This window comes from Pectinophora gossypiella, chromosome Z, assembly GCF_024362695.1.
Source record: "Pectinophora gossypiella chromosome Z, ilPecGoss1.1, whole genome shotgun sequence".
Lineage (NCBI taxonomy): Eukaryota > Metazoa > Arthropoda > Insecta > Lepidoptera > Gelechiidae > Pectinophora > Pectinophora gossypiella.
The window spans coordinates 11,967,036-11,980,749 of NC_065433.1; the positions used below are offsets into that span (position 1 = coordinate 11,967,036).

The window sequence follows — 13,714 nt, forward strand, 5'->3', positions numbered from 1 at the left end:
ACTTAGTGTTTGTATGGAGTAAGAAGCTTAGCTCTAAATGAGAATACCTAACTTCTTGACACGCTGCAATCGATATAATCTCGTCTTGGCATAATTTTACATGAAAATGTTTTGGTTCGGTATGAATTTACATACATACTCGTACGGGTCAAACATCAATTTGACCCTCATTCTTTTTTTGAAGTGGGTTAAATAAAATGAGGATAAAACCTAAAAGCCCAAATGTAGGCGGCAGTGCTGTAAAGTGCTCCTAGTTCCTAAATGTTGACAGTTCTCCATACTAAGATCCAGCTAAAACTTGTGATAGAGGGGTATTACATCTATCAACCAATCATTCGTCAATCATGAGTTTATATTCAAACAAAAAAGGAATCGACTTTATTATTACTGAACTGTGATCGTTATTTGTAGGGTGGTATATGGGTCGTATGCTGATTGACGGAATACCGTGGTAAAACCATGGATATAGGTACTTATGGTTTATAAAAATCGACGACGGAATGCAGTGGGAATATCATGGTAAAACCACAATCACCGATTCGTGCTTCGGAAAGCACGTTAAGCCGTTGGTCCCGGATACTGATTACTGATGTAAATAAGTAGTCTTTACAAGAGCCATGTCAGGGGCCTTTGGCGGTTCAATAGTGACCCTGACACCAGGTTGGATAAGGTTGGTACTCCACCTCGTAACTCACACGATAGAAGAAGACCACGATCGCACCATAGACAATTAGTGTCGATGGAATCAATCAGCATACGACTCTACAAATAACGATCACAATGCAATATCAATATGGTCGATTTTTCAAAATTTCGTCGGCAATAATCTTGTCTATGGTGTGAGCGTGGTATTCCCACGGTATTCCATCAATCAGCATACGATCCGACAAATAACAGGTCGAATTAAGGTCGATATTTGTTTGAATAAAAAGCCATGATTGACGAATGATTGGTGAATAGATGTAATACCTCTCTTAGACTATGGCTGCACAGTTTTGCCTTTGCCTAAACTGTCTAAAGGCATAAACAAGTTTAAAAAATAGAACGTCATAACAACGCGAATTTACAGTGAAATTCCATTTTATTTTATTAACAATGAGATGAATAATAGTACCTAGAAATATGCATTTACTTATTTGATAGTAATATCATTCGAATACCGTAAGACTTTTGAATGTGTCTCATAATTACGAAATATGCAACCTTTAATTTCGCCCATTGGTAAGTATCCAACAAAGAAATACCTTGAAAATTTTTTAGTTTTATTACAGCTTATCCCATACATGTGTTTTAGGTAATTTATTGGTAACTTTGTCAGAAGGTAACAGAAAAGATAATTATAAGATAACCTTGTTTGGATGACCATTGTTTTCCTATGTTTTTTTATTTAAATAGCTCTACCTTCTTACTACAAGGGCATTAGAAACAACTTTACTTACTTAATTTACAAGTGGAGGTAGATTTTTGCTTTATTTTTCTATTGTGTTATTGTTACATTACCTATATGCTTTGCATAATGGATAAAAATAAAAAATAATTGTAATCCAGGTGTTTTTACTGACTTCAAAAAAGGAGGAGGTTCTCAATTTGACTGTATATTTTTTTTGTCTTTGAATGATTATTATTTTTATATTTAGAATTTATTACGAAACCTTATTCCTTATGCTTTTACGCAGGCGTCCTTTACATTATGTTATGTGCATTCGGTAATTCCGCAGATACCTATCATGACTTATTATGACCGTAATTTATCTTCTCAAACAGAAGTTATGGGTGTCAATTATCATACAAAATTATATAAAATAAATCCTATAATAGATGCACACCCATTTACTTCTAAAATAATAAAATAAATCAGGGGGATACTAAAAATAAGCAATATATTTATAGTATTAATACAGTTCTCTCTTAGTTATTTATGTGCTGTAATCAGTCACAACATAATCTTTTAATTAAAACTGTATTTATTACCTCTTATCAATGTTTTATGTTTAGCATGTAGCTTGAATACTCATCCTTAGTAAATCATCACACATACCAGTAACCAATTTGAGCCATATTGAAGTGACTGAATATTAATACAATTAAATTATTTTAAAATTTACTTATAATATACACAACAAAACTGACACAGGAAACAAATACGACTTGAACTTTATGATGACTCATTAGGTGCACATGATTCTGCTAGCTCCTATAAAGAACCATACTACTATTATATATATAGCTGGTTTATAATATGACTATTAAAGTGAATTTTGATATGTGAGGTTGACGATGATTAGACTGCTGGGCGTATTCATTACTAATCACACATGCCTCAGTGCATCTGTGGAACTGTACACAACTGGTGGCTTTCAGTGGATAAGACCACACTTTGTGAAAAATATGTTACGATAAATTTATCATGACGGAAATACCACTTCATGGATTTTATTGTAAATATTATTAATTTATTATTTGTGTTATTGATTTTACATATCTTCTGAATGTTTTCTGATCATTTGAAGTAGACATTACCATACAAGATAATATGATAAATACAATCAGTTTAAACAAAAGATTTTACTTAAACAGTTTTATCTTACAAATTATATTTATTTACACATTGGCTATTATTATTATCTATTGTAATTATAACACACTATTAATAGTGTGTTGTATGCTCATCTCAGAGCAGTTCTTTATTTCGTGATAGACAGTTTAAATAAGTGTGAATCTTGTGTGAATACTTGTTTTTACTAACATGCTAAGTAAGATTAATTCAACGCTTGTTATCTGAAATACCTAGCAATGACAGGTCGAGTGATATTCTAACGAAATACATTCGTGACTTTCAAAGCACTTTAAAAAAACGATTTTGTTTTTCTTTACGTAATAAAGTAGCTATGATATAAAATCTTTTTAATTTTAGATCATGAGTCTCGGCACAACTCTTATCGGGCTGACGATGAGCCGCACGTGTCGGAGCAAACGCCTCTACTGCGATTCCCACGCCCAGACGTCGAACCAGCTACATCCACCACCACCACTGTTGTGGTGAGCATGCTGCTTATCATCCTCATATCTGGAGTCGTCATTGGTGTTTATCTGTTGATAGTGCAAAGTGATTCAGGTTGGTGGTGTATTGAGAAATATATAGATTTACATAATGTATATAATACTACTGTAGGGTTGGAAGAGGAAGGCTTAGGCGTACATAGCGTGATCAGATCCAGGATAATTTAAAGAAGGGTCAGGTCAAGAGTATTCTAAACCGGCGAGTGTGCATGATGTCTGTGATGAAAGTGGAAGAAGCAAAAGTGGTGTGTCAGGATTCCAGTTAGTGAAATTCCGTGGTCTCTGCTTACCCCAACGGAAAATAGGCGTTATCTAATATGTATACAGGATGTTAGTGACATCGTAACGAATACTCAGGTTGATGATTCGGACCATGATTCTGAGTTAATATCAGGTGGAATTTTTCGTCGCAAAATTCATGATTTTTTTTTAGTTTTTTAAAATTATTTTCAATTCTATACTTTTGCGATGGAAAATTCCACTTGATATTAACTCAGAATAATCAGCTGAATCATCCCCCTCAGTATTCGTTACGATGTCACTTACACAAGTACATACGGTAGCCATACAAGTCGGTATGGGTGTTAGTGACGCCGTAACGAATACTGAGTGGGATGGTTCAGATCATGATTCTGAGTTGATATCAAGTGGAATTTTCAGTCTGAATATTCATGAAAATTTTTGTGTTTTTTTTTAATTATTTTCAGTTCCATACTTTTGCGACGGAAAATTCCACTTGATATCATCTCAGATTCATGGCCTCAATCACCCCTCAAAGTTTTCGTTACGATGTCACTAACACCCTGTTTATATGCATGTATAGAAGATTATAAGTACGATTCCACTTCTCAATAATAAAACCTAGTTTTTATTTTAGCGAAAAAATGTGTTGCTCTAAACAAAGCCGTCCTCTGGATCACCTACACTACACATGTTCCTATATATAATATATTATACTTATATATAATATACTAGATGTCGCGTGGTTCGCTCGCAGCAAGCTGCTCGCGTGTCTTGTTTTCCCGCCATTTTTTTACCGCGATAGAATTTGACCAAGACTTGAATAGGTCTCGTGAAAACAAAAAAGTTCTAGGTGCTATAGTTTTGCCAGGCCGTAGGGTGTCTCCCTGATGCGGAGCAGTTTTCCAAGATGACGTTCCGATCACACCCCTATACATATTTTTTGACCTTGAGGAATTTTTTTAGAAAAACAAAATTTTGTATGGCGGCCATCTTGTTTTTCCGCCATTTTGTTTTTTTTTCACCGGTGATAAAATTTGACCAAGATTTAAATATGTTTCGCGAAAGAAAAATTGCTCCAGGTTTTATAGTTTCGCCAGGCCGTAGGGTGTTTCCCTGATGCGGAGCAGCTATCGAAAACCCAGACATATTTTCATACTCGACATGACGTTCCGATCACACCCCAATACATAATTTTTACCCCTGAGGCTTTTTTCTGGAAAAACAAAAATTTGTATGGCGACCATCTTGTTTTTCGGCCATTTTGTTTTTTTTTTTCACTGGCGATAAAATTTGACCAAGACTTTAATAGGCTTCGTGAAAACAAAAAAGTTCCAGGTGCGATAGTTTCGCCAGGCTGTAGGGTGTCTCCCTGATGCGGAGCAGCTTTCGAAGATCGAAAAGTATTTCCATACTCAACATGATGTTTCGATCACATTCCTCATACATCATTTTTACCCCCGAGGCATTTTCGGGAAAAACGAAAATTTTGTATGGCGGCCATCTTGTTTTTCCGCCATTTTGACTTTTTTTCGTCGGCGAATAGATTTGACCAAGATTTAAATACATCCTGCGAAAAAAAAATTGATCCAGATGTGATAGTTTCGCCAGGCCGTAGGGTGCCTCCCTGATGCGGAGCAGTTCCTGAAGATCAAGAAGTATTTACATACTCAACATGACCTTTCGATTACGCTACCATACATTGTTTTTGCTCCCGAGACATTTTCTGGAAAAACAAAATTTAGTATGGCGGCCATCTTGTTTTTCCGCCATTTTGATTTTTTTTGACCCACAATAGAATTTGACCAGGAATTAAATAGGTTTCGTGAAAAAAGAATCGTTCCAGGTGCGATAGTTTTGCCAGACGGTAGGGTGTCTCCCTGATGCGGAGCAGTTTTCCAAGATCTGGAAGTTTTCCCATACTCACCGGAAGATTTGGATCACACCCCCCATACATCATTTTTACCCCCCGATGCTCCTTCTGGGAGAACAACTATGTCAGTCAGTCAGTGGGTTTGTAGCTATATATAATATAACTAGATGTCGCGTGGTTCGCTCGCAGCAAGCTGCTCGCGGGTCTTGTTTTCCCGCCATTTTTTTACCGCGATAGAATTTGACCAAGACTTGAATAGGTCTCGTGAAATCAAAAAAGTTCTAGGTGCTATAGTTTTGCCAGGCCGTAGGGTGACCCCTGATGCGGAGCAGTTTTCCAAGATGACGTTCCGATCACACCCCAATACATCATTTTTACCTCTGAGACATTTTCTGGAAAAACAAAAATTTGTATGGCGGCCATCTTGTTTTTCGGCCATTTTGTTTTTTTTTCACTGGCGATAAAATTTGACCAAGACTTTAATAGGCTTCGTGAAAACAAAAAAGTTCCAGGTGCGATAGTTTCACCAGGCTGTAGGGTGTCTCCCTGATGCGGAGCAGCTTTTGAAGACCGAAAAGTATTTCCATACTCAACATGATGTTTCTATGACATTCCTATACATCATTTTTACCCCCGAGGCATTTTCTGGAAAAACGAAAATTTTGTATGGCGGCCATCTTGTTTTTCCGCCATTTTGATTTTTTTTCAACGGTGATAAAATTTGACCAAGATTTAAATAGGTTTTGTGAAAAAAATATTGCTCCAGGTTTTATAGTTTTGCCAGGCCGTAGGGTGTCTCCCTGATGCGGAGTAGTTTTTCAAGATCGAGCAGTATTGAAATACTCAACATGACAATCCGATCACATTCCTATACATCATTTTTACCCCCGAGGTATTTTCAGGAAAAACTAAAAATTTGTATGGCAGCCATCTTGATTTTCCGCCATTTTGTTTTTTTTTCAGCGGGGATTGGATTTGACCAAGATTTAAATATGTTTCGCGAAAGAAAAATTGCTCCAGGTTTTATAGTTTTGCCAGGCCGTAGGGTGTCTCCCTGATGCGGAGCAGGTTTTCAAGATCAAGAAGTATTTCCATACTCAACAATACGTTCCGATTACACCCCCATACACAGTTTTTACCCACGAGACATTTTCCGGAAAAATAAAATTTTGTATGGCGGCCATCTTGTTTTTCCGCCATTTTGATTTTTTTTCACCGACAATACAATTTGACCAAGAATTAAATAGGTTTTGTGAAAAAAGAATCGTTCCAGGTGCGATAGTTTCGCCAGACTGTAGGGTGTCTCCCTGATGCGGAGCAGTTTTCCAAGATCTGGAAGTTTTCCCATACTCACCGGGAGGTCCCGATCACACCCCCCATACATCATTTTTACCCCCCGACGCTCCTTCTGGGAGAACAACCCTGTCAGTGAGTCAGTGAGTCAGTGAGTCAGTCAGTCAGTCAGTACATGGGTTTGTAGCTTTATATAATATAACTAGATGTCGCGTGGTTCGCTCGCAGCAAGCTGCTCGCGTGTCCTGTATTAGTTCGAAGCTTTGTATGGCGGCCATCTTGTTTTCGTGAAATCAAAAAAGTTCTAGGTGCTATAGTTTTGCCAGGCCGTAGGGTGTCTCCCTGATGCGGAGCAGTTTTTCAAGATCGAGCAGTATTGAAATACTCAACATGACAATCCGATCACATCCCTATTCATAATTTTTACCCACGAGGCATTTTCGGGATAAACGAAAATTTTGTATGGCGGCCATCTTGTTTTTCCGCCATTTTGTTTTTTTTTCACCGGCGATAAAATTTGACCAAGATTTAAATAGGTTTCGTGAAAAAAATATTGCTCCAGGTATTATAGTTTTGCCAGGCCGTTGGGTGTCTCCCTGATGCGGAGCAGTTTTTCAAGATCGAGCAGTATTGAAATACTCAACATGACGATCCGATCACATCCCTATACATAATTTTTACCCCCGAGACATTTTCTGGAAAAACAAAATTTTGTATAGCGGCCATCTTGTTTTTCCACCATTTTGTTTTTTTTTCATCGGCGATAAAATTTGACCAAGATTTAGAAAGGTCTAGTGGAAAAAGAATAGTTCCAGGTGTGATAGTTTTTCCAGGCCGTAGAGTGTCTCCCTGATGCGGAGCAGTTTTTCAAGATGGAGCAGTATTGAAATACTCAAAATGACGATCCGATCACATTCCTATACATCATTTTCACGTCCGAGGCATTTTCAGGAAAAAAGAAAAATTTGTATGGCGGCCATCTTGAATTTCCGCCATTTTGATTTTTTTTCAAATGCAATTAAATTTGACCAAGATTATAATAGGCCTGGTGGAAAAAATAATGTTCTAGGTGCGATAGTTTGGCCAGGCCGTAGGGTGTCTCCCTGATGCGGAGCAGTTTTTCAAGATCAAGCAGTTGTTTCATATTAAGCTTGACGTTCCGATCACACCTCCCATACATCATTTTTACCTCCGAGACATTTTCTGGAAAAACGAAATTTTGTATGGCGGCCATCTTGTTTTTCCGCCATTTTGTTTTTTTTTCACCGGGGATTGGATTTGACTAAGATTTAAATAGGTATCGTGAAAAAAGAATCGTTCTAGGTGCGATAGTTGCGCCAGGCCGTAGGGTGTCTCCCTGATGCGGAGCAGTTTTCCAAGATCTGGAAGTTTTCCCATACTCATCGGAAGATCTTGATCACACCCCCCATACACCATTTTTACCCCCCGACACTCCTTCTGGGAGAACAACTCTGTCAGTGAGTGAGTCAGTCAGTCAATACATGGGTTTGTAGCTATATATATTATAATAATGTACCTACATGTATTATTCTGTATTATAATGTAATTAAAATTTGATATTATTTTCATTTCAGAAAACATATTGCCTCCTGTAGAGACACCATTGCAGTTGGTGAGCGCTTCACAGTGGAATTATAATGGTAGACCAATGCTCTCATCTTCTCCATTCAAGGCTCACCAGGTGGTTGTGGTACAAACAGACACAGAACCGTGTCACAGTACTGACTCATGCACACAACTACTGCGGAATATGCAGGTAAATACAGGCTTATACACTAGCAGCATAAGCTGCGTAAGCGTGTACATCACAGCACATTTGTTTTTGTTTTTTTATAATGTTCGTCAAGTCTATTCTTCAATGAGTTCACTGATGGTGCACTGATCACTGACTCTGGAAGCTTATTCCATGAGTCCACTACGCTGTTGGGGAGAAAATGTTTTCTGGGGTTGCTTGCTCATTGAGACTTATACAGTTTCTCGTAATGTAGGCACTTCTAGCATGTGTCCATATCCCACTGTTAAAACTGAACCTCTCTTTTAAAAAGAAGGTAAGTTAAGATAGGTGTAAGGTATTTCTATAGGTCTAAAATCAAAAAGTCAATGTTCAAATTAATTTATTTTAAGTCTTATATTTTTTCTTTTTTTTTGTGTTTTTTTTTTGTTTTATTTATTTATTTTTTGGCTCACGATCTGGAGGTCCGGGTTCGATTCCCGATGGGTACATTGTCGAAATCACTTTGTGTGACTGTCCTTTGTTTGGTAAGGACTTTCAGGCTTGAATCACCTGATTGTCTGAAAAAGTAAGATAATTCAGTGCTTCGGAGGGCACGTTAAGCCGTTGGAGCAGCGTGGTGGAGTATGCTCCATACCTCCTCCGGTTGATTGAGGGGAGGCCTGTGCCCAGCAATGGGACGTATATAGGCTGTTTATGTCTTATGTTATGTAAGTCTTATTTTAAAAGACTCTTCCATATTATTATGGCTTCCATATAACATGACATGACAAATTCTACAACAGCAATGTACTACCTAGGTAATTAAGTTAGTATGCATGTAAAAGGATTTTTAAAACTTCACTAGTAATGCACCTAAGGATGTGTTGACACTCTTTATGTTATTGCGAAGCAAAATTTTGTCAAATTCATTATCAATCGATAGGCTGACCATACTCTTATCTCATTGTGGTTACAATTATTACCTAACACTCCCTACTATTTGTGTAATGCATCTACAAAATGTGTATTTTATGTATGTATTACTGATAATATCAGTGTGAATGTTCCAAACGTTAATGGTAATAATATTGTTATAACAATGTATGTGAAGATAGGTGATAAAGGGCAGGGAATATAGGTGTTGAGTGTTCATATATTTTGGATATTGAACACATGGTTGATGGTTTGTTTTGTGACCCCGTTTCGTTTTTGATTACGAGTCTAGAAAATGCTTCAGTTTGGTCTTTTTAGACCCTCAGAACTAAAGTGAAGGAATCGTAATGGATCTCCTTACATTTATAGTACACGTTGTATTATAACTATTTATAACTTCGTATCACCCTTTACCTTATATTATCACCATTCTAACCTTCCCAGCAGGCTTTGCACGGCAATCCCGACATGCGCGCCGCGAATTTTATCGAGGCCTTCGACCAATAGCCGTACGACGTCTACCTACGTAGATAGCATTCGCTGCATTTATAGGTCGAAGCCCTCGATATAATGCACGACGCGCGCCGCGCGGTTGTCATGCAGACCCTGCTAGACTTCCCCGAATATATAATACTATGAATTGCTGTATGGTAAGTTAGTCTCGCATAAACTTATCAACGGCTGAACCAATTCAGGGAAGGTTTGAACGGTGATAAAATATGGAAAAGGGTGATATGAAGTTCACCGGGTCATCTAGTAGTTTCTAAGACATGTTTATAATGTCATGGACAAATAGAAGATCAGTTTTCTAGCATTCACGGGTATGTGCACAAGTATTGTGTTACAGCACTGACCCAGATCTGTACGCTTTGTGGTCCTGCGTCTTACCTCAAGGCATCATTATTTTATTGTCTATCTATAATGTACAAATATACCTACTATTCTTCTTGAGATATCTAAACAAACAGTTAAAGTCTATAATCGAATTCAAAATATGAAATATTATAGTAGATTTTAATAGCAACGATTGTGTTTATTGTAATACATTGTGAGTGTAAGTTAGCTGAGTAGCAATCAAATTAACTGTTCATACAAAACTTTAAAATACAGAAACTGGCGGCTTTGCGATGTTTTATCTTAAATTGTAACCGATTGCGAGTTGGAGTACAAATATGCAATGCGAAAGTACATATTTATGTATGATTATTGCACTATTAATTATTAACTACAACTGTATACATTTTCTGTCGTAAAATATACAGCTAGGCAGCGCAAACTAGCTCACAGAGGGTTCATATTAGGTTCCTTATAAGTTGAACCCATTATTCTGCTAAAAGGTAGCATGGTAAACTATAACATTGAAAAATAAAATACCCGTTCAGTTGGTAAATAGAAGAATGTTTACCTTGCAACTAGAAATTGGTTGTGTCTATGGTAAACCATGATCGCTTGTAGTGAAATGTATATTTTACGTTATTTTCTTTTTTTAATTTCAGACATACACGACGGATGGCAGTTTGCCCTATAACTTCTTAGTGTCTTCAAACGGTCAAACGTTCGAGGCTCTTGGGTGGTGGCAGCCTTCACAAATGTTTCCACAACACCCCGGTGCCTTCGTCTTAGCTTTTATAGGTATAATATATTTATTTTTACAAGGAAGGTAGTTGATACAATTAAATCAATAACTTTCTCCTTTTTTTCACATTACTTATTGTAAGTTTGCCTTGGATGGCCTTGACTACTTGACCGGAAAGATTCCTATGATTAAAGTATAAAAGTTGCTAATTAGCCATATTGTTATTTGTTACCTTCATATTTTTTTTTAAATAGAGGGTTTTAAAATTAGGTATGCCAGATTAGAAAGTGTTAATTGTATCAAGTGCGTTGTATGTAGACTCACGTCTGGAATCCTTATCGGGGTAGGCAAAGCGACGAGTCTATCAGAAGGCAACTTAAAGAAGGAAGACTATTTTATGGCGACAGACGTTTTTCCCCAATGCCCTGACATTTACTGTTTGATTGAAAAAAAAGATAATAAACAGATAGAGCAGTTCAATAAAATATAATGTTTTGTTTTAAAGGTAATTTCACCGATGCTCCACCTACACCGGCTCAAGTAGACGAAGCGAAAAACTTCTTTGCCGAATCTCTAAGTTTGCAGCATTTGGAGCCGTCGTACTCTATCGTTGGTAAAAGTACTAAGTACACACCAAAGTATCTCTTTAAAAGCTTAAGTTCACTGCCACAATGGAATCGTTTTGAGTCAGACAGTTATTAATACTTCTCTCGTGTGAGTTGTAAGATCAATGACCAATTTCATCAACCCTGGTGACTAGGTTATTACTAAGCCGCAAAAGGCCTCTGACATGTCTCGTGTAACGACTACATAATTTACTTAAAGTAAATATTTGTCGGGACCGACTGCATAACGCGTCCTCCGAAGCACTGACCATCTGATTATTAGAACAAATGAATCAGGTATTATATTATGTACCTAGTCCTAGATACAAACCTACTACATGTGGGATGCAAAGAACTTGCACGTTGCAAACGTGCACCGTAAATAATTTTAAAACAAACCGAAGTGATTTATAATGAGAACTGAAAACATAAAACAATATTCATCAAAGTTAGTTTAATGTTCCCGCGGCGGTTAGTGAATGTGCATTTACGCTTACTATCAGAACGTGTATACTTACTGTAGAAAAAAACATCAGCAGGCCTAGTACGCTAATGGCGCGAGTAGAGTGAGTATACGTCAAAGCGCAACTTGTCAAATTTGACAGACGAGTTACGGTTCTACGTTCACGCATCGACTTGCGCGCGACGAGTATGATAAGTGTGTTACACAAATGATTTTAAAAACTATCAACTTTCTCATTTATTATGAAAATAAGTATATTAGGTATCTGTTATTCCTTTTTCATGGCTCGCCTATAAGCAATAGGTATACAATAATAAGATATTTCCTTTGGAGCGCGACATCTTGAAAAAATCGCAGATGTCCCGGTAGTCGCGTGCACAAAGGACTTCATTTTATCTCGCGTCGCGCTTATTTAGCATGCTAGGTCTGCAGTATGATGTTAGATAAACAACTCACGCTTACTCTTACGCTAGGTACTGTCCCAGTACACAGATATTCAAATGTAAAATATAATCATCACACGTCCCACCGCTGGGCACGGGCCCCCTCAATCAAGCGGAGGAGGTATGCATCATACTCCACCACACTGCTCAACTGCGGGTTGGTGTGTCGCTTAACGTGCCCTCCAAATGGAATAGTCTTATTTTGCGACATCGGGACCTTAAGATTGTGAGTCAAACGCTCTGCTTTAGAGCAATAAGGCTGTCCATTTGTACTATATTCATGTGTTGTGTAAAATTATACATATATTGAGGTAACATAGTAAGCACTCTGTGCTTTAGCGAAGTACATAATTATTATTCACTGAAAATATGTGTATATATGTGCGCACTATGTATAAAGAGATGTAAATATAATCGTGATATAACGAGCTGTTGTTGATGTTAGTGTAAATGAGCATAATAAAATGGATTATACTGTTTTTATATACTATTTAAAAGGATATCGTGTAAGCAAGTATTTTTTTATTTTTGCGTCACAGGATGTTGATTTGTTAAAAATATGGTTAAAAGAAATACGGGTGTTATTGTCATTGCAACGAAAACTTCGAATTAAAAAAACACTCATGAATTTCGCGACGGAAAATTCCACTTGATATTAACTCAGAAATATGAGTTAAATTATTCCCCGCAGTATTCGTTTCGGTTTCACTAGCACCTTGTATATTCAATAGAGCTTGTCGCTAAATAATGTTTCTACGAGGTTTATGTTATTATTTTTTACATTATTTAATATATCGGCAGTTGTATTGATTTCTACATATATGTATGTATCATGTTACTGAGTCTGCGATTGAATCTTCTTTTACTGATGTGATCGCGTAGTTAAGGAACTTTCTATTACAATCCTTTATATTCTTCAAGAGGATTGTAATTTTAGTTTATGTAACTGTATAGGTAAACGCCGTACATACCTACTTTAAATTGGAAAGGGTACAGAATTGGTGACTGGGTTTATAGAATACTCATAGTTTATTCGATAAATTGGCCGTCAGCGTGCGTGCCGTGCGAACCATCTTAGCCCAGTTGGTAGAACGCTTGCCTCTTACCGCTTGCTCACTTTGAGGTCGCAGGTTCGAATGCAGCACAAGCCTAAACAATTATTGTCGAATTTGTTTTCAAATTCATGTTTGAATCATAAATTATTATTACTTGCTTAGCGGTGAAGGAAAATATCGTGAGGAAACCCACATTCCCGAAAAATAATTTTCAGAGGTTTGTAGAGGCTAACCTAACCTGTATTGAGTTGGTTTTCCCTTCGCGGGTTGGAAGGTCAGACAGGTAGTCGCTTCTGAAAAAAAAAAACGGGACCTGTCAAATCTTCAGGTTAGGTAAGCGGACCCTGAGAAAAACGGGATAATGCTAGGGACATGATGATGGCCGTCAGCATACAAGTGTAGGTATTAAAACTTTTTAAACAATGACGTGGATCAGTT

At 37.3% G+C, this 13,714-nt stretch overlaps 1 protein-coding gene across 2 annotated transcripts; it reads left to right on the plus strand.

The window, feature by feature from the left end:
* The first annotated feature begins 1,033 nt into the window (after nucleotides 1–1,033).
* Nucleotides 1,034–13,607, plus strand: LOC126380740 (peptidoglycan recognition protein 3). 2 transcript variants are annotated; one of them, XM_050030342.1, is made up of 5 exons: nucleotides 1,034–1,221; nucleotides 2,915–3,115; nucleotides 8,062–8,243; nucleotides 10,631–10,766; nucleotides 11,216–13,607. In XM_050030342.1, exons 1-5 carry the CDS (start codon nucleotides 1,197–1,199, stop codon nucleotides 11,410–11,412), a joined length of 741 nt encoding a protein of 246 aa, XP_049886299.1. In that variant the 5' UTR covers nucleotides 1,034–1,196; the 3' UTR covers nucleotides 11,413–13,607. The 2 variants fall into 2 exon arrangements, with proteins under 2 accessions (XP_049886299.1, XP_049886298.1); XM_050030341.1 differs by lacking the exon at nucleotides 1,034–1,221 and adding an exon at nucleotides 2,292–2,438.
* Nucleotides 13,608–13,714: the final 107 nt, after the last annotated feature.

Coding starts and splice junctions, on each gene's coding strand:
- LOC126380740 (XM_050030341.1), top strand. CDS start 2,408: ATGACGGAAATACCACTTCATGGATTTTATT. Junction 2,439..2,914: donor ACCACTTCATGGATTTTATT/GTAAATATTATT, acceptor TTTTAATTTTAG/ATCATGAGTCTCGGCACAAC. Junction 8,244..10,630: donor AACTACTGCGGAATATGCAG/GTAAATACAGGC, acceptor TTTTAATTTCAG/ACATACACGACGGATGGCAG.